Source organism: Marmota flaviventris, chromosome 8 (assembly GCF_047511675.1).
Source record: "Marmota flaviventris isolate mMarFla1 chromosome 8, mMarFla1.hap1, whole genome shotgun sequence".
Classification (NCBI taxonomy): domain Eukaryota; kingdom Metazoa; phylum Chordata; class Mammalia; order Rodentia; family Sciuridae; genus Marmota; species Marmota flaviventris.
In genome coordinates, this window is record NC_092505.1 from 16,908,129 (window position 1) to 16,927,665 (window position 19,537).

General features: G+C 40.9%; 1 protein-coding gene and 1 non-coding gene across 7 annotated transcripts in view; one reads left to right on the forward strand and one right to left on the reverse strand.

Annotated features, from left to right (window-relative positions):
- Positions 1-11,346: 11,346 nt before the first annotated feature.
- The window catches only part of App (amyloid beta precursor protein), a 239,114-nt gene continuing 230,923 nt past the window's right edge, over positions 11,347-19,537 (forward strand). For all 6 annotated transcript variants that reach the window (XM_027929083.2, XM_071615110.1, XM_027929078.3 and 3 more), the window contains exon 1: positions 11,347-11,428. In XM_027929083.2, coding sequence (XP_027784884.2) covers positions 11,372-11,428 — 57 coding nt within the window. In that variant the 5' untranslated portion in view covers positions 11,347-11,371. The remainder of the gene's footprint in view (positions 11,429-19,537) is intronic.
- On the reverse strand, positions 15,981-16,131 carry LOC114087847 (small nucleolar RNA SNORA62/SNORA6 family). The gene has a single exon (XR_003581905.1). It is a non-coding gene; the product is annotated as a small nucleolar RNA SNORA62/SNORA6 family (small nucleolar RNA).

A 19,537-nucleotide genomic window follows, 5' to 3' on the forward strand; every position in this document is an offset into this window, starting at 1 on the left:
TTCTCTATCTCCCCTTACTCTGTTTAATTTTCTCCATTGCTCATATCATTACATAACACACTATATTTTCTTATTTAGATGCTTGGGGTTTTTAAAATGTCTTTCAACTTAGTAGGCATTCATTAAACATGTGGATACAGAGAATGATCATTTGTGGAAAGCAGTACATCCAAAGTTCGACATCATGAGGGATTCACCAACCAGTCTCATAAAAAGTTTAGAAAATCAGATGTTCAGCTTTGAGAAGAAAAGAAAAACCTAGGGCAATATTGGCTAACTGCCTTTCCACTTCTAAAGGAGTGCCCCATGGGTGAAAGTATAGTCACTCTTTGCATTTAGTGTCACCCCCACATGACAGCATTGGAACCGAAGGATAGAAGCGAAGAGAAGGTAAATTTTAGTTCAATCTAACGACAAAAGCATTCCAGTAAAATGCTGTGTCCTGAACTGGCTCCCGACAATAGAAACTAAGGAAGTAGCAGCCAGATGATTGTCTCAAACACACTGCAAAATGACACATGCTTTTGCGGTTCTAATTCCAAAATTCTAGAAAGATAGCCAGATTTTTGTCTATAAAGTACATCTGGTCTTTATGCCCCACTGTTTTTATGACTAGGGTCTGGTGAGATTGACAGGTTTGTGAAGCACCACAAGGTGAAGTGAGATTGGGAAATCTGAGAGACTAAGGCCAACCTCTGCCAATAACTGTGGTCAATATGAGATATGCCACTTCTCCGGGTCTCTGATAAGTCCTCATCAGTTAGAACCTCAGCCTAAGTGACCATTTCAGTTCTAAACATTCTAATTCTAGATTCTTTCTCAAGTCACAGAAACAAGAAGACAGTGATTAAAGAAAGGTTCCAGGCCGTCATGGAGTCTGTAGGAGGTGCACTGACATGTTCAGATTGAAGGAGAATCAAGCTGAATCAAATGCCTCCTTATCGCCAAAGTTCAGAAACAAGAGGAAAAAGTCTTCTGAGCCAGGCATCCAAGTGTGATGGGCTTGAAAAATCAGGATGAAAACTATTTACTCACAGAGTTATTAGAACATGTGATACCACAACTGCTCACTTCTGAGAAGCAGTACAGCTCTAAGCTGCTCTGTGCTTTGGTTGGTGGAGAGTAAATCTCACACTGCAAGATCATCACTAAAGACTAATTCCAGAAACAAGTGGGCCCATGAATGATTGCACATCACTGCTGGCCTGGGCTTCTTCACTGGGGATAATACACCTTTCACATTGGATGTTTTCAAGGTTTTGGATTACTGAGACCAACAGGACAGCATTAAAGACCTGAGTTATTTCAGCAAGGTTTCTAATAGGTTAGTGGGTCTTTTTCTAGGCACAGGTTGCTTATGGCTTTGGGAGCTGTTTAGAGATTTGGGTGGAAAAGCATCAAACAATATTGATAGAACCCAATTTTTAAAAAAAATTCCAGGAGCTCCTATGTAACTGAGGATGCAATGGTACCATTGACATTCAGAAAACTACGGTCAAAAAAAAATTATGTTATATTTGATATTTCACATTGTTTAAGCCTGGGTTATTGCTAGGGCTCTAGAACTATGTAAAAACCAGGATTTGTGTTTCCACCATTGTCCTTGCTTATTTTATTCTCCCCCTGAGAGAGGAAATGGGCCTGTTGGTCAGTACCTCTTACCAGGTTTCACAAACTCAGCAGAGCAATGTGATTATTTGCACCTTGGCTCTAAGAGGTTTAGATAACAGAATCTGTTTTCACTGACAGTTAGAAAACAGAAATGACAACATTCCTTTTCAGACTTGGCTCCATAAACCTTTTCTGTATTTTTCTTTTTGTCACAGTAATGAGGGCTGACAGGGCTGCTTGACACTGTTAGTGGTAAATGAATTTTTCAATAAGGACTAACAGAGAAAAACCATGGAAATTCAGATTTATTTTTTGACACAGAGAGTTGTATTTCTCACTATGCCCTTGCTTTCCATGTATACTTCATGAGAAATTTCAGTAAAAAGCACCTCTCAGGGTTGATCCCACAGCTGTCTGCCTTATTTCTCCTCCTGGAACTCTTTACCTCTCTTCACAGGGTCCTCAGCCCCTTCCTGAGGGTCTCTCCCCTGCATAATTAAAGGCAAGACAGTGAACTCTAGTCCTATCCTCGGGCTTATCTTTGTAAACTAAACAATACTTCCTCTTTTTCCTCACATGAAAATTTAAAAAGAAAAGTCTCCATTGTGAGTTGAATTCTGTCTCGTTTCTCTCCCTGAGAAGGAGCTGGTCATACACTGGCACATTAGTACAAAAAATATTCAAAGACTCTGATCCACTATCTTCCATATAACACACAATTTAACTCCCACTTTAAACTTCCAAAATGCTTTTTATGGCATGCCATGCCCTACTTTAAAATATCTGTCAGCCTAATATTTCTATATTCTTCCTCCAATTTATCTTCAAGGTCATGCATGCAAACACCTTTTAGTAGAAAGAACCCATCTGCTTTGATTAAAAATGTGCACTAAAAACGTTTATTTCTATACAGGTCTAAAAAAAAAAAAAATCTAAGCGTCCCATTAAAATGCTTCCAACGCAGAGTTCCCTAACACTTGTTTTGTGTCACCATAGTCCTAGGAGTTGACACAGTAAACAAAACAAACTGGAAAGGAGGGGATGTTTCATACTAAGACTATCATCTTTAAAATTCGAAACACATCTTAGCATTTAAAGGGTAATAAGCATTCTAAAATAAAGACATTTGTTTAATGTATTTGGCTGTATTTTGCAAACTCGATTACAGAACTCCTTTCACGTATGCATTTAATACCTTAGTACCACATTGCAGAATTAGGGTTCCATAGTACACGATTTTGGAAATTATGCTAGGATGTTATTTTTCACTTCTCAAAAATTCTTATTCTAATGTATCTATGCATTGGAAAATAACCTTGATATGAAAATGTAAATCAGATCTCTCTCACATCATATTTACAGAATAGAATGGTTAATTTTATGTGTCAACTTGACTGGATTAAGAAGATGCCCAGATAGCTGGGAAAACATTATTTCTAAGTGTATTGTAAGGCTGCTTCTGAAAGACATTAGCACAAGATCCACCCTCAACAATGGGGTGGGCATTATTACGCCAGTGAAGGTGGGAATCGGACAAAAAGGCAGAGGAAGAGCAGATTCTCTCTCTTTTCCTGGAGCTGGAACATCCATCTTCTCTGTCATTGGACATCAGAACTCCAGGGTCTCAAGCCTCCAGACTCTGGGGCTTCAATCAACAGTCACCCCAGTCCTCAGGCTCTTAGATTCTGAATTATAACCCTGGCTCCCCTGGTTCTCCAGCTGGAAGAAGGCATATTGTGGGATTTGGCCTCCAAAATCTCTGCACCAAATCCACACACACACACACACACACACACACACATATATATATACACCTAAGGTTTTATATATATATAACATTGCTTCTGTTTCTCTGCAGAATCCTAACTAATACACATGGGTATTTATAATTCACTTCCCAATTCCTATTCAAATCTCCCATTACCTATTGGGTTCTTAAAAGTCAGCACAAAACATGTCTGCTTATTTGTAATGTTGTGTTGTTGACTTCCACTGAGTAGTTTTCAACACATTCATTGGGGATAAATCATCAGTTGTGACAAACAATGCCCACGGGCATATTTCCAATATTCATCCATGGTTCATCTTCCCTTGAAAATGTATACATCATATTCATATTCGAGTTACTTTCTGTGGTTATGTATTTCTGATTCCTAAATACAAGCTAAATATTGAATTTATTATTTCTTTCTTTTTAAAAAAAAAGTTTAAAATCACCTTTTCTCCTTTGTAATTCAGCATACTAATTAGAGGTGTTCAGGTGAGACAGAACTGAGTACAAATCCTCCCCCTTTACTGCCTGATTAAACTTATGTCACTTCATTTGCAACACAGAATGTTAACCCCCAACACAACTCAGTGAGTTTTCATTCAGTCAATGAAATCTGTCTGCACACAGTCATCCTTTGGGCTTCTTATTAGTAGTTTCCACCATGATTTTTTTGAACAAACTTTTTGCTGATTGCCTCTCTAGTTATACCAGAAATCTCTGGCATGTTCTTCTTTCTGTTCTTCTTGATTCCTATTTTCTTATCCTTTAAATCTCCCAATACAGTCCCCACTGGCAAAGCTTATCCAGAAAATGTTAAAATATGTCAGTCCATGATTGAAACATGCAGTGAGTAGCTGCCCACAGTTATCCAACCTAGGAATCGCCACCATTCCCCCATCTGATCTAAATTTTTCACCTATTTTAACATTAACAGCTCCCCCCCCCCCCACCAGCTAACTCCACTTACCTCTCCCAACGTTAAAACACTCTTGGTGTTTTTGCCTGGTCTCTCCTTAGAACATACTTCTTTTCCCCTTTCTCCTTTCTTTATGGTTGCTATTAAATTCCCTGGCAAAAACAAAACACAAACCGAATAAGCAAAGAGACCTCTTGATGTCCCTCATTGACCTTTCCCAATGCTACAGGTCCGTAAACTAATTTTCCTTTGATGATCTCATACACATGTGTACAAATACTTTACACCACATTATACTTTCTAATGTACTTTTTTATTATCCCTTTTTATCTTCCCAGATATGTTTCTCACATAAACATAAGTTGTTTAAGGAAAGTGTGAATATATGAGGGTTTTTTTTTATCCTACCTATAAACATTTTTGATGGGTTTCCCAATAATAAACATTTCCATTTCCCATGGCTATATTTATTTTAGCTGGAATAAATCATACATAGGACAGAAAAAGTGTTGATTAAGGGATATAGTAAAATTGGGTGTTTTGCTCAGAGACAAAGTTGTGTATTGAATGACTCTGGTGCTATGTTTACTTGTGACTGGTTTGTGAATTTGTTTTGTCATTCAGGATATTGGTTATTTACACGATGTGTTCCAGAATACTCAGATGTCTACCTATTAATCTTCTCTTTTATCTTGGGCTTAGGTAACACTTTTCTGGCTCTAACCTCCACTTGGATTTTGAAAACTGAGTTACTCATCAACATCTTTAGGACTTCTCTGTCCATGAAGAAATTATGAAGGATGATCCCCAGGTATAATTTGTGCAGAGATAAAGAGATCTAGTTCCCTGAGCAAAACATGCCCTTGGCTTCCATGTCTGTCACCAGGGCTCCAGGGCCCAACAATTCTGAGAGCTGGGGCTTCTTGCAGCTGCTCTAGGTGTGGCTCTCCTTGACCATGTGTTGTGGTCTTCCAATCGTTATGTCCAGCTGAAAGTAATCTTCTCAGCACCCCTGGCAAGCAGCCTTATCCAGCACAGTGCCATTTGTAAACAGGATGCATATCTTTCACATACCAGGCACACACCCTTGGGTGTGTCAGGGTTTTACCTAATTCTCAGTGTAGTAGTCCTAGCTCCATCCCTTCTCTCCCAGTCAAGAGAGTGTATTCAAACACAAGTAAGAATATGCTGATGGTAAATTGAGTCTGCTCTCGTTTATATCAGAACTAAACTACTCACGAATTTGGAACTTCTATGAACAAAATACTTTTTTTTTTTTTTTTTGCTTAGGAATTCACCTAAACTAAGGTAGCACCGGGTTGAGAGTCACTGCACTATCTGGCAGCCACTGGCAAAGTCAGTGCAAGGTCATGGTGAAATGTTTCTTTCTCAAGAAAAGAGAATTGGTTTCTATGGCAAACCAGACCTCGTGCTAGGTGCCTTCTCAATTCATCACCGAAACACCTAAGGGAAGCATTTGTCAAAACTCAGGCTCTGAGAGTTTCCATAACTCTTTCCCAAGTTAATGTGTAATGGTCAGGTTTTCCCTTTTTCCATCTTGGCATCCCACTGCCCAGTTATCCAAAGTGCTCTAAGGAAGGGAATCCATACAATGCTCACATGGCTCCATTACATCTTCCTGCTACTGGACTGATTTTCATACTCCCCACCTCTGAGGTTGGTATGTACAACCTCTTTCTTTTTCCTCTCTTGTTCTTTCCTTTTATTCCATAAAACCCAAGAATGTTTTTTTACATCAGTCCTACAACAACCTAGGGATTGCCACCATTCCCCAAACAAATTATATAAGCCAACTGCCAGTAGTGATCCCTAGTTAAACATTTAGTTCTGTTGTTCCATGGAGTTACTACTGAAATATCTAAGCCTATTTATAAAATGTGACTTATTTGATCTGAAATCTGTTTAAAGTAGTTTTGTATACTGATGGTAAATAATTAATTTTGAAATTATTGTATTGTCTGAAAATATATGAATACTTCATGGATGTACTCCCACAAAGCAAAGATCCATAAATGAGGTAGTAACTTAAGAAAAAGTGTAAGTAAAATGTCACATCCCCTGTTTACATGCAGATCTATTAGATAAATATGGTTAAATGGAGGTATGTTAACAATAATTATTATTTTATTTTATTTTATTTTTTGCTACCAGGGATTGAATCCAAGGGTACTTAACTACTGAGTCACATCTCTAGCCCTTTTTATTTTTTTGAGACAGGCTCTTACCAGGTTGCTTACAGCCTTGCTGAGTTGCTGAGGTTGCTTCAAACATGCAATCCTCCTGCCTCAGCCTCCTGAGCTCCTGGGATTACAGGAATTAATTTTAACATTTCTTGTGGCTGCTCATTAAAAAAGAAAGAAAAAATAAATATAACTTACTTTGCAAAAACACAGTGCACGTCATTAGGAAAAGGAGTTTGTACCCCAAACTTTGAATACTGTTCATGATTCAGACTTAGGTAGTTATGAGAGGCTAAAGAAATTAACAATGGCCTGTCTTAGAGGCAGAAAGGGATAAGCGAGAATGCAACTAAGGATCTGTTTCTGATCACAAAGAGGAATCAGGATGAGGTTCTGGAAGGGAAGACAATTTCTAAGAAGCATATGAAACTGTCAAATACATCCCGATGTCTGTCATTATAGATAACTCCCAGCAAAGTAGCACCTCCATAGAGGGTGTGGTAGTTCCCAACACTGGAGTGGCTAACTAATTCAAATATTCAACCAGGAGGCAGTTATTTAAAAAGCATTCTGATTTCAAAAAGACATGGATAAAAGTTGGAAAGAACCCACTTCCAAGGATGGATGTGAGGGTAGCTTAAAGTGTGAGAATAATTTTAGGGGTTCTTCAGTTACAGATTGAACTGTATTCCCTCAAAATTCATATGTAGAATCCCTAACCCTCAGTATGTCAGGATGTGACTGTATTTGGAGAAAGGTCCTTGAAACAGCTAATTAAGTTAAAATTAGATAATTATGGTGGGCTCTAATATAACATGACTAGTATTCTTATAAGAAAATTTGAAAACACCATGACAGCAGGTATGCAAAGATGGAGTGATGATTATGCAAAGAAAGAGTAAGTCGTTCATCTGCAAGACAGGCCTCTGAGGAGTCCAACCATGCCTGCACTTTGATCTTGGACTTCTCTAAAATTGTGAGAAATTGAATTTCTGTTCTTGAAAACTACCCAGTCTGGCATTTTGTTATGGCAGCTCTAGCAAACTAATACAGATTTTAAATGTCAATACAAGTTTAAGCTTTGATAACATTTTCTAAGGGAAAAATGTAAAAGGCCATTTTATTTATTTTCAGAGTCTGGTAGTCATGTTAAGGGCAAGCCAGCTTCGTGGGGAACAGGATGCCATCTTCATAGGCAGACCTTCATAGGCAGACCTCTTCAATTTCTATTATTTTCTGTTCAGCTGAATGATCTTCCAACTGAAAATGGCAGTAGAACATTGATCATTGGTTAAAAAAAATCATCAAAGATTAGTAACTGGATTTATAGAGTGTTACAGTTTGTATCTGGAATATTCCGCAAAGTGTCATGTTTTGAAGGCATAGTCCCCAGTGCAACAATGTTCAGAGGTGGGGTTTTAGGAAATGATTGGATTAATTATTTGAATGGATGAATGGGAGATGGTGAAAGCCCCAGGGCTAGAGGAAGTAGGTCAGTGGGAGCATGCCCTTGGAGACTATCTTGTCTCTGGTCCCTTTCTTTCTCTGTTTCCTAGCTACCATGAGCTGAGCATTTTCCTTCTGCCATACTCTTCTGCCTCACCTCAGGACCCTGGCAATGGAGCCAGTTCACCATGGACTGAAACCTCTGAAATCGTGAACCAAAATAAACCCTTTCCCCGACAAGTTGTTTGTGTCATGTATTTTTGTCCTATTTATTCTAATGTGGACCAAATTCTTATGTTGCAGTTCTAACGTCTCCAAAACCTCAAAATATGACTGTGTTTGGAGATAGGGTCTTTAAAGGGGTAAGTTAATGAGGTCATCATCATGGCTTAATTCACTAAAACTGGCATCCTTTAAAAGAGGAAATTTGGACACAGACACACACAAAGAGAAGATCTGAGGACACAGGGAGAAAATGGCCATCCATAAATCAAGGAGCCAGGCCTCAGAAGAAACCAAACCTACTGATACCTTGATCTTGGACTTCCAGTCTCCAGAACCGTGATAAAGTAAGTTTCTAGTTTCTGCTGTTATTTATGTCATCTTGTCTATGTTGTTTCTCATTCGCTTTTTTTTTTTTTTTTCCAGTGCTGGTATTGAATCCAGGCAAGAGCACCACTCCCAGGCAACTTACCCAGCATTCATTCTGTGGTATTTTGTTATAGCAGTCCTAGAAAATTAATACAGGGCTCATCTTTTGGCTTGGACTTATGATTACTTTTGGTGACACTTATTAGGCACAGATAACAACCTAAACACAAAACGACAGCAACATGGCTTAGCAGCACCATACATAAGACAGAATTGGAAGATTTGGTAGCAGGTGTGACCAATCTGAATTCACAGTGGGATGCAGCTACCAAAGTCAGCATTAGGTTTCAGACACAAATGAACCAGAACATATTTGGAGGAGAATAGCCAAGGTGTAGAAGTCACCAGAAACTATGCCATGTATCACACTGTTTTGACCAGGAATGTGTGATGGGGTGTATTTCAGTGGTGAGAAGAATAATTATTAAATCTAAGAGCTTTCACTTTTATAAGTGATAGACTCACTTTCTTTCTTTTTCAGTACCAGGGATTGAGATCAGGGGTGCTCTATCACTGACCTACAGTTTTAAAAAGGTAATTAAGTTAATGAGGTCATTAGGGTGGTTTTAATTCAACCCCTTTAGACATTTTTATTTTTGAGACAGGGTCCCATTACATTGCCCAGACTGGCCTTGAACTTGTGGTCCTTAGCTTCACAAGTAGCTGAGATTAGAGGTGTGTGCCACAGCACTTGACCTCATTTCTATATTTTTAAATCTCATGCTCATTAAAAGTTCCTACTCTTAAAAACTGTTCCCTTCCTCCTGGGACTGGCTTTATGGGCCTGCAACCTGTGTCCTGCACTCAGAAGACTCTCATGCTTGGTTTAATGTTGGGCTGTCACCGTATTAAAATTTTTAATTTTGGGACAACAAATTCCACGTTTTCATTTGGCACCAGACTTGAGAAAATTTGTAGCTGACTTTGTTCCCTCCCATCTCTAAGTCACACTCCTCTGTTTTAGATGCCTTCTTTGCTCATACAAACCTCAGATAAACAGAATCGTGGTGGTGGGTACATGCATTTGGGAAGCAGTATGGTATGGAAGGTCAACAATTGAATTTTTTTTTCACCTTAGTCTTTCCCCTGCAGTCCCAACTGTGTGTGTGTGTGTGTGTGTGTGTGTGTGTGCCTGCGTGCACTGGGAATCAAACCCAAGGCTTCTCAAATGAAAAACTGGCACTCTTGAGGATAGTCCCCAACCCCTGGCTTCCTGACTTATGAGTGGAAATAATCATAGTAATATCATAGCAATGTTTTCATTTGTTTTTGTAGGTGAATGACATAAACCATGAAAACATTGTGTAATATATATATATATATATATATATATTTTTTTTTTTTTTTAGGTCATTCAGGACAAAAAGTAATCCAAGGGTCAGGGCCGAATGTATAGAGTAGATGACAACATTTAGTCGAGCTGGCAGGTAAATGCTGACTTCTCAGAACAGAAGTGGGCAGCCTCTGGCTGAGCCATCACTCCACAGCGCAGGAGCAATGAGCAGGAGAGAGAAGAGGCCATTTGCAGTGAAGCCCTAAGAAGGGCCACAGCACTCCCTGGCTTTTTTCTCTCCCATCAGTCCCAAGTGAGCTGTGGCTTGGTGACAGACACCACTTCAGGTCAGAAAAGGGTATATCCGGGCAGTTCTAGACCATTGTACACTAACTGGACACTGGGCATTGTGCAGTTTTTGTTTATCTAGGATAAGTGGCTTTGCATAAGGTTCATTTCTGTAATATAGGACAGACAATGAAGAACAGGGCTAGAATTTGAGGTCGGAAGTCCTCAGTTACGGGATAGAACAAGAATTATCTCTTAAGATCTCTTCCATCACAACTTCTACTTTATCTCCATCTGAGATGTTGCGTTCCTGCCTAATATATGCTCCCCAATTCCTATCTCCTCTAAACGCACGAGCGCGCACACGTAAATAATAAGAGAATAAAACATAAAAACTCCAAAAAACAAAAATATTGCTTTCCAGAAGGAGAAAATGGGTCGCCTGCTTCTTTCCCAGGTCCCGCGTCTATCTATCTCCTTTCGGTCGTTCTAAAGATAGAAATTCCATGTTGTTCGTAGCTGCTTTTGACGGAAAAAACCCCGAGATTTTTGCTTTCTCAACAAGCAAAAAAATCCTGTTTCCTTTAAGTGTCGATTGCTCCTGTTCTCTTCCAGAAAGGCTTGCCCCACCTCTCCGAACCCAGACAAAAACTGAAATGCGGATAAAAACGCACCCCAGCAGCAGCCCTATATACGACATCCCAAGAGGCCTGCGGGGTCGCATGATTCAAGCTCACGGGGACGAGCGGGGAGCGCTCCCGACTTTTCTGGAGCCCAAAACGTCCTACGACTCACCTTTCCCTGATCCTGCACCGTCCCTCCCCTGGCCCCAGACTCTCCCTCCTGTGGTTCCCCGAGCCCTGGTGGGCGGTGGGGGGTGGGCCAGGGAGGCGCGTGGGGAGCCAGAGGCGCCGCACCTGTGGGCGCCGGGGGCGCGGACCCCTCCCGGTGCCAGCGGGCGCAGCTCCGCGGCGGCTCCGCTAGGGGTCTCTCTCGGGTGCCGAACGGGGTGGGCCGGATCAGCTGACTCTCCGGGCTCCGAGCCCCGCCGCCGCGCTCCGGCTCCGTCAGTTTCCTCGGCAGCGGTAGACGAGAGCACCCGGACCAGTGCGATCGCCGGGCCATCAGAGACGGTGGAGCAGACTCGAGCAGAGCAAGGGCGCGGCGGATCCCATTCGCACAGCAGCGCACTCGGTGCCCAGCGCAGGGTCGCGATGCTGCCCAGCTTGGCTCTGCTTCTGCTGGCCGCTTGGACGGCTCGCGCGCTGGAGGTGGGTACTGTGCCCTGGAAGGGGGGAGGAGAGCATGGTGGGGATGCGATCCCCCCAAGTCTTTAATTCTGAGAAGCAAGGAGCTGCTAAGAGTACCCTTCTCCCCGCCACCCCCGCTCTCGGGCCCCCTGCGCATCCCCGCCTCCGGCCCAGCCCTGCCCCGGGGACGCGCGCCCTGGTCAGCGGAGACGGAGCGGGCGAGGCGCGGGGCTCCCCTAGTCCCCTCCAGCTCTGGGCAATAAGGGGAGGGGGGGTCACTGATCCCAGACCCTGACTCAGCCCTGTCTCGAGATCAAGGTCCAGGGAGGCGAGAGACATCCAGATGGGGGAGAAGGGGAAGGGAGCACGTGTGGAAAACCGAAAACGCAGAGTCCCCGGATCCAGTCTCGGAGTCTTTTTCAGTCTCTGCCCTTCCCTTTCTCTCGGGCCCCCGGGTGGAGGAGTCGGAACCCCTCTGGAAGCTGGGGGTCTCCTGGCTTCTTTTTGATTATGCCACGCGTTTCACCTTCTCTTCCTACCTCCACCCCTCTTGCTCGCCTCCATCCCTGTTCCTGTTCGCGGTCGCTGGCGGTGGCAGCCTGCGAACAACCCTAGCTGGCGCTGGCGCCAGGGTCGCGCACCGCCTTCCGCAGGCAAACTTTGTACATTTCCGCGTCTCCCTTTTGTGTAAGTTGCGAGAGATGGGAGGGGTCGGAGACCAGCGGCCACTGCACCTTCCTTAAGCCCGGACGTCCCGGGCGTTTATTCGCACCCTCAAGCTTCGCCCAGCCAGGGAGAAAGTCCCCTGGAACAAAAGCGGCGGCACCCCGCCCTCGCCGTCCGGGGCGCGGTGGCTGAGCCGCGGTAGTCTGTGCGCCACCAAGGCTCCCTTCCCAGCGCCGCGCGTCTGCCCCAGAGGGGGCTGGGGCGCTGCCGGGGCCTCCCGGCGGAGCCTCGGGGTCGCTCTTCTTCACATCCTTGGATCACCACTGTGCTTTCATTCCGTGCTGGGCTCTAAAGTCCTTGGGGAGAAATACCGGAGAGTGGGGTGCGCGACTGGAAAGGGCAGTGGCGGGTGGTGGGAAGCAGGATCTCACCCCTCCTGGGCATCAAAGGGGACGTTTGTCTGATTAAGGCGCGGCCTCCTCCCTGGCAGCTCTGGGGATTCTGGTTTAGACCCCCTGAGGGCGCAGGATGGTGGGGAGAGTCCGCAGGCTCCTTTTTTTAGGGTGCAGATAAAAGGGTTGAACAGAGTGAAGATTAAGACGGAGAAGATGGCGCCTCTGCAGTGCAGCAAAGAAAAGCTGTGTGGAGGCTGCAGCCTGGTGAAATCCACCCACCACTAGGTGTATAACAAGTCTTCCCCATTCACCCAACTCTGGAACATTCAGCTAACGCCTGAGCAAAAAGACTATTTTTCTTTTTATCTGAAGATGCTTGGAAGTTGTTTGCTTGACAGTTGGGGCAGAGGAGATTGTATTTCACATTGATGAGGTTCCTGTTAAGTATCTTACCATTTGCAACCACCCCTCCCCATTTTTGTCCCCTTCTCTCCCCCACCTCATAGTAATTTTCCAAAAAAGCAATTTCCGGTCAAGTGTTTTTCTGTAATTCCACGGAGACTGTACAGATTGTCACACCATTACAGTTTTTTAGTCCCTAATTTACAAGGTCATTGAACTTTTTTCCCTTCTGATTTTCATCCACAAGTGGCTCAGGAATCACCGGAGGGCTAGTTAAGACAGGCTGGTTTAGGAGTCTAAGAATTTGGTTTTCCATGTTCTTAAAAGACGCATTTAATTAGGAAATGCTGATTGATGACTTAATATTTTGTTTGTGTGATGATTTTAATTTTCCTGAATTGTCTCACTACAAATTAAAAAACAGAAAAAGCAATTAAAAACACACCATAACCTTTGTTTTGAGAGCTTTTGCCAAAACTTAAATATTTAACTTTCTTAAGCATTTTTTTTTTTCTGTATAAAAAGAGGTAACATGTAGGCAGATATGATTTGGATTTACTTTCTATTTGCTTTTTATGCCATCTTTCTGGAGATATTTCTCTGGTTATTATCACCTTTAAAGGGTGGAGATGAGATTGACTTTAGTACATTTTGCAAAGTGCTGGTAGAAGGGTAGGTAATTCACTCTAATGAGGTTTGAAGGGGATTTGTGAAGCTCTGTGTCACTGAACCAATGTAATTATGAGTTGACTATTGAAAATAGGTCTGCAGGTGGCTCTAAAAAAGAAACAAATGACAGCAATGATAATGGGGCCCCAGCTTGCAGGGAAGGGTTGTTATTCCCCCGGTTGATGCTTTTGTCTGGTGTATTGATTAGAGGCATGAGTTTAACAATCCTTGACATGCAAAATATTTATTTATTTATTTACTTAATCATCCATTCATTAATTTTTTTTTCCCTGTTAGGTTTTGCTTTCCTGCATTAAAGGTTTCATCTAAACACAATTGTCTTGTGTTGGTATAGTGCTGATTCACAGATGCTAGAAACTTACTGCTACTGATGAGAACTGCCCTAAAGGTAGAATCCTGCACACAGAATAGTGAAGCTGAGATGGTTATCTACAAGGAGTCACCCTTTCTTGCTAATCAGTGGGAAGCCATGATAACTGGCAGGCTGCAAAAGCTACTCTCCTGTCACCCTAAGCAGCAAAGGACCCTGACTATTAGTACTGCAGAGAAGTTACTAGATGGAGCAGTTGTTCCTGGTCGGGATTGAGGAAATGAAAAGGAACATGTAAGACTACAAGGTTAAGTTAGGAATGACTAATAATGAAAGTTAGGAATGACTAATAATGACTGCTTAAAAAAAAGGCAAAGAAATGTGCTCAATTGAATTTTGGTTTCAAGGATAATGGAGAGGTTATTTTATGGTTAATCAATCTCCTTCTTGCTACAGGATCACTATTTTAAGTTATTGTTTATGGCATACCAGGAAGTTTTTTGTACAGTTATTTATATGATGATGTAGGTTGTCAGTTGCTGTAGAAATAAGCATAGCTATTATTTGCCTGAAAAAGTGAATGAAAGAAGTTCAATAAAATTCAGTAGAAAGTACATTATTTCTGCAAATTTTATTGCCTTGAGACTTACAAAGCATCTTTGATTAATGTGTTTCTTTTAAAGTCTCTACCTTGGTATATCAATCATGTAAGCAAAGGTAAACCTATACAAATGATCTGCAAGTGCCAAGCTTCAAGAATGTAAGGTTTAATTTCCTTGCATAATTCTCATTACTCACTGCCCTTCCCCACCACCCTGAAGTTTGTGGGGTAAATAAAACATGCTCATGATTATGAAAGAACTTACATGTTAAGTTCTAGAAAGAATACAGATTTAGCTGTGTATAGAGTGAAAGTGTTACAGGGTAAAAACCTATATTTAAGGAGTAAAGGAACAATGGATGAGATAATCCTGTAGTATTTCCTGGTAGTAACTTTCCGCCCAGGTTTGTATCCCAAGTCTGGGGCGTGGAGGCTAAGTCTGTACAGGTATGGTATTTGTTTACCTGCCTCTTTTTGCCTTTGCCAGAAGAGAGACAGATAGTGTCTCTCTCTCTCTCTCTCTCTCTCTCTCTCTCTCTCTCTCTCACACACACACACACACACACAAACAGGCTGGAATGTGTAGGCAGGGCCTTTATCTTCTATTCTCTGTTCCTTCTTTAGGGGTGAGCACAGTGCAGGATTGGACTTGATTAGTCTCTTCATCTAATCATTAGGGAAATTTTTACTGATTGACTTCTGGGGCCAAACCCAGTCTCTAAGCATTGATGATATTGCAGTGCTCCCAACCATCTTCTCCTTCACATAGCTTCCAGTCTTCGGGTAAGACAAATAAACAACAGACTCTATAAGTAGGCACATGAAATGTGACAGTTGCAGGGTATGCTCTGGAGAGGAGCAGGGAATTGGGAATAACGAGATGAGGGACTGAAAGCAGGATCGAGAAACCTATGGTGTGGGTATCTTCAGTAGTGCATTGACCAAGGCAGTACATGATGAAAAAGCAATTCTCTGGATAGTAATGAAGGGATGGGTAGAATTTTTTTTTTTTTTTTTTTTTTTTTTTTTTTTTTTTTTTTTTTGCTTTTGTTTTTCCAAATGCTTCTAACAAGGAACATTATTTTATTAATCACAGGTTCTCAACCTTGATTGCACATTGGAATCATGGGGATTAAGATAAAAACAAAACAAAAACAAAACTCTTGTCAGGACTCCACCCAATGCAGCTAAATAAGATCCTTTGGAGCAATGCCTTGACATTGGCATTTGGAGAAAAAGAGAAAAAAAAAAAAACCTCTTTAGGTAATTCTTAGTAATTCTTATGTGCAACCAGAGTTTTAAGACCAGCTACAAATTCACCAACATGAACTACTTGCAAGCTACTTTTTGGATCTTGAAGAAGGTCTCATCAAGTTGTTCTGAAACCAGAAAGACCAAGTACTGCCAGGAAGGCTCAGTAGAGCAAGGAATATGGAGAAAGGCAAAAGAAAACACAGGCCATTGTTAAGTGTTTTTATGTCTTTTCAAGCTGTCACACATTAACATTCTTCTTATAACAAGGATTACTAGTAAACTCCATTCATGGGGCTGGAAACTCATGTAGTGTCAGGGAAGAACTCGCCCCTCACCTGGCACACTACCTACACTTGTGAGGTCATGGCCCGCAGTGGCCTCAGCTCCAAGCACTAACAGTTGCACGGTGTTTAGGTCTTTTGCTGGTGAGTTGACCTTTCTGTTTCATTTGACCATGAAATCCTTTCCTTTTCATAATGGGATCTTGAATACAAATACATGGAACCCAGATGGATGTTAAATACTGGCTTCTGCAAACCCTTGAAATGCTGTCACCCTGTGAGTCTCACAGCCTGTATCACAGTATACAGACACACCCTCATGAGACACTGGGAGAGGAGAAGGTGGCAGACTGGCAAAACTACGGGGAAGGAATGAGTACTCCCTGAATGGATGGGATGATGGGCAATAAAAAGTCTGAGTTGTTCTCTTTTCCCCTTTCCTTCCCACTCTGTTCCATTCCATTATACAAAGAAAAGCACAATACCCAAACCCTCACTCAGAGTTTGCACATGAAAACCTTAGAGAAGGGGGCAAGTTTCATTGTCTTCAGTTCAATGTGCACAGTTGAAGAAATAACCATTTCTTTGAGGGCAGTAGTATTTTTCTTTGGAAAAAAATGGTGATTTTTTTTTTCTCTTCAGATTAATCCTGATTCATATATCTATTAATCAGGATTCTTTAGGAATAAAAATCCACCAAAGACTGGATAAAACTAAGAATAAGGTAATTTATTAAAAAAAAATCCTAGACACATTTCTCAGTTAACAGATTTTGAAAAAGTGAGGCTTAACATATTAGCTAGGTGACTCTTCAAAGAGCAGTGCAGAGGACTCAGCCTCACATGTGTTAAATCTGAGCTATAGAATGGAGCAAAGAGGGCATTTTATTTAGATTTGTTTTGTGTGCCTGCGTTTTGAAGAGGCATACAATTCAAATTTAGCTTGAACATGGTTAGAATTATAGTATTTTATGAACGAAGTTAGTAGTTGAAATGGGGAAGATGAGAGAGATTTTTTTAAAAACCCATCTCTATGGAAAGACTTGGAATTATTTCTACATTTATAATGTTGACTTTTATTCCAGGCTTGATCTTAGGCCAGTAACACTGAGTCATTGAGTGTTTCTCAGATGTGTAGAGAAGGCAGCATTATTGCTCACTGTTAGCTTTCCATTACTGTAACAAAATACCTCAGATAATCAGCTTAAAGGGAAGGTTTACTTTGGCTTACAGTTTTGGAGGTTTCAGTAGTTCATGGTTGGCCGGCCTGGTTACTTTTGGGCCAGGGGCTGGGTAGCTCATCATGGTGGAAAGTGTGTGATAGGTAAGGTGCATACCTCAAGGAAGCCCAGAAGCAAAAAGGAAAGAGGAGGAGATGTTGAGTCCACAATTCCCTTCAAGGAAACATCTCCAGTGATCTTAAACCTTCTACCAGGTCCCAGGTTCCACTACCTCCCAATAGGGCCACATTAGGGAATAAGCCCTGAGTACATAGGTCGTGGGACATATGTAAGATCTAAACTATAGCACACACTGTTTGAGGAACTGGTTCTGACCCTTTGGAGCTGTTGGCTGTAAAAAGTTTCTGTGCCTTTGTAAACTGCATAGCATTATTTAGGTTGTTGAGGATTAAATTGCCATATATGTAAAATGCTTAGAACATATATTAATATATATGTAGCCTGATGGCCCATTATAAGTGCTATGTAAATCTTACTATTTATATGATGGTGATGGTGATGGTGATGTAAAATTGATACATTTAAGTCTCACACATAGTTTTTGAAAGTTAAAAAAAACTATTTCACTTATTAATTCAATTATCAACCAATTAAGACTGTTATAGGAAGCAGGTGGTTTATTCTTCATAAGAATGAATGGATTTGATTTAAATATAAAAGCATATCTCAGATAAAATTTTACAACACATTATAAAATTTCTTTTAATAAATATATAATTTTCTATTGCAGTTGTCTGCTTGAAAAATGTTTGAATGAATCATGCTCATGCTAATTGAGAAGTTTAAGCAGTATGGAAATGTGGAAAAAGTATAAGCAGGTTTTAACACAAATGGAAAAGACCTATTTTTTTTTTTTTTGTGGTGCTGGCTATTGACCCCAGCGCCTTGTGCAAGAGAGGCAAGCACTCTACCAACTGAACTATATCCCCAGCCTGGAACGACCTATTTTTAATGTGTACACATTGGCAGCCATACAGTGTCTAATATCGAGCAGTTTATACACTGGTCAGTTATTAACTATTAGTTGGTCACCAGCTGTATGCACTGGAGCTGTGAACAGGCTTGGCTTAGTTTCTTGCAAAATCTTTTCTGGAAAAATTAGTAAACAAGACTTTGCCAATCTGAGCAGAAGTGGACCATTTCAAATGTCAGCAAAAGAATTTTGGTCCTAGAATGGAAACTCAGAAGTTGCTCTTCACCGGGGATGAGGAAACTGAATCACGTATTTCTTGAGAAGGTTTTATTTCTGTTAAGAAATCAATTTCAAAATAAAGTTAATGTATATAACCAGTGATATATGGCTATCACATCTAAAGTATATATTTTAAAAAATCAGCATATTTTGGTCATGAAAGAAAAGACTTTCAATCCCGATTTCAAAATTAGGCTAAGGATAGTTCAAAGCTCTCAGTGCATTAAACTGCAGATACTGCACTTCAGTGATGATTAACACATTGAAGGATCAAGAAGCAAAGTCCCAAGGAATCCACTTGTTTTTTTTTTTTAGCTACATTTGTAGTATTCTGCTCAGAATAAATAAATGTAGTAGGCATGCAGGAGGTGGACCTAGAATCATGTGTAGCATTGGTGAGCAAGGAAAAAAAATAGACAACATAAACACTGTAGGAGAGGGGAGAGGAGAATGAGACAGTTTGTGGGTGAGTGGATCCTGATCAATAAAGTGATGATTTCTTAAGGTCTTATTAGGGATCTCCAAACACTGTTGGAATTCCCTCATTTACATATTATTCTCAAGTTTAGAAGATTTTTTTTCAGATGAAAAATTTTCTTTTGACAAGAAAAATTGTTACTTATTTTGTTTTTTGATGGTTAAATCAAGAGTCTAATTTGTCCTGTGCTGTCAGTCACCTTCCATAGAAAGCCACAGACTCTCTTCATAGAAAAATATAAGGTGTCCTAAATGATAGAGATGAATAAATTACTTTTCATCCTTAAAGGACACTTATGAGAATAAGAGATCTGTTGTATAAAAAAAAAGTCATTTATATTAAGCAAAGAAATGAGTTGTTTCTCCTTGTTGCTAAAGCCTTAATGACTGTAATATATTTTTGACCCCATGAAGACATTTTACAGAAAGAAAAACAAGCCATTTAATCTTACCCTTGAGATAAATTTTCGTGTTTAAAACCTGCCCCCTTGCCCCCAGTTACCAGAAACTCATTTATTGAGTTTTTCTTTGTCTGCACATACTTGATTGGTATTTTTCAATAAAATTAATGAGGTAGCATAAGTTTCATTTTTAATAGAAAATAAAGAAAATGGCATTACCC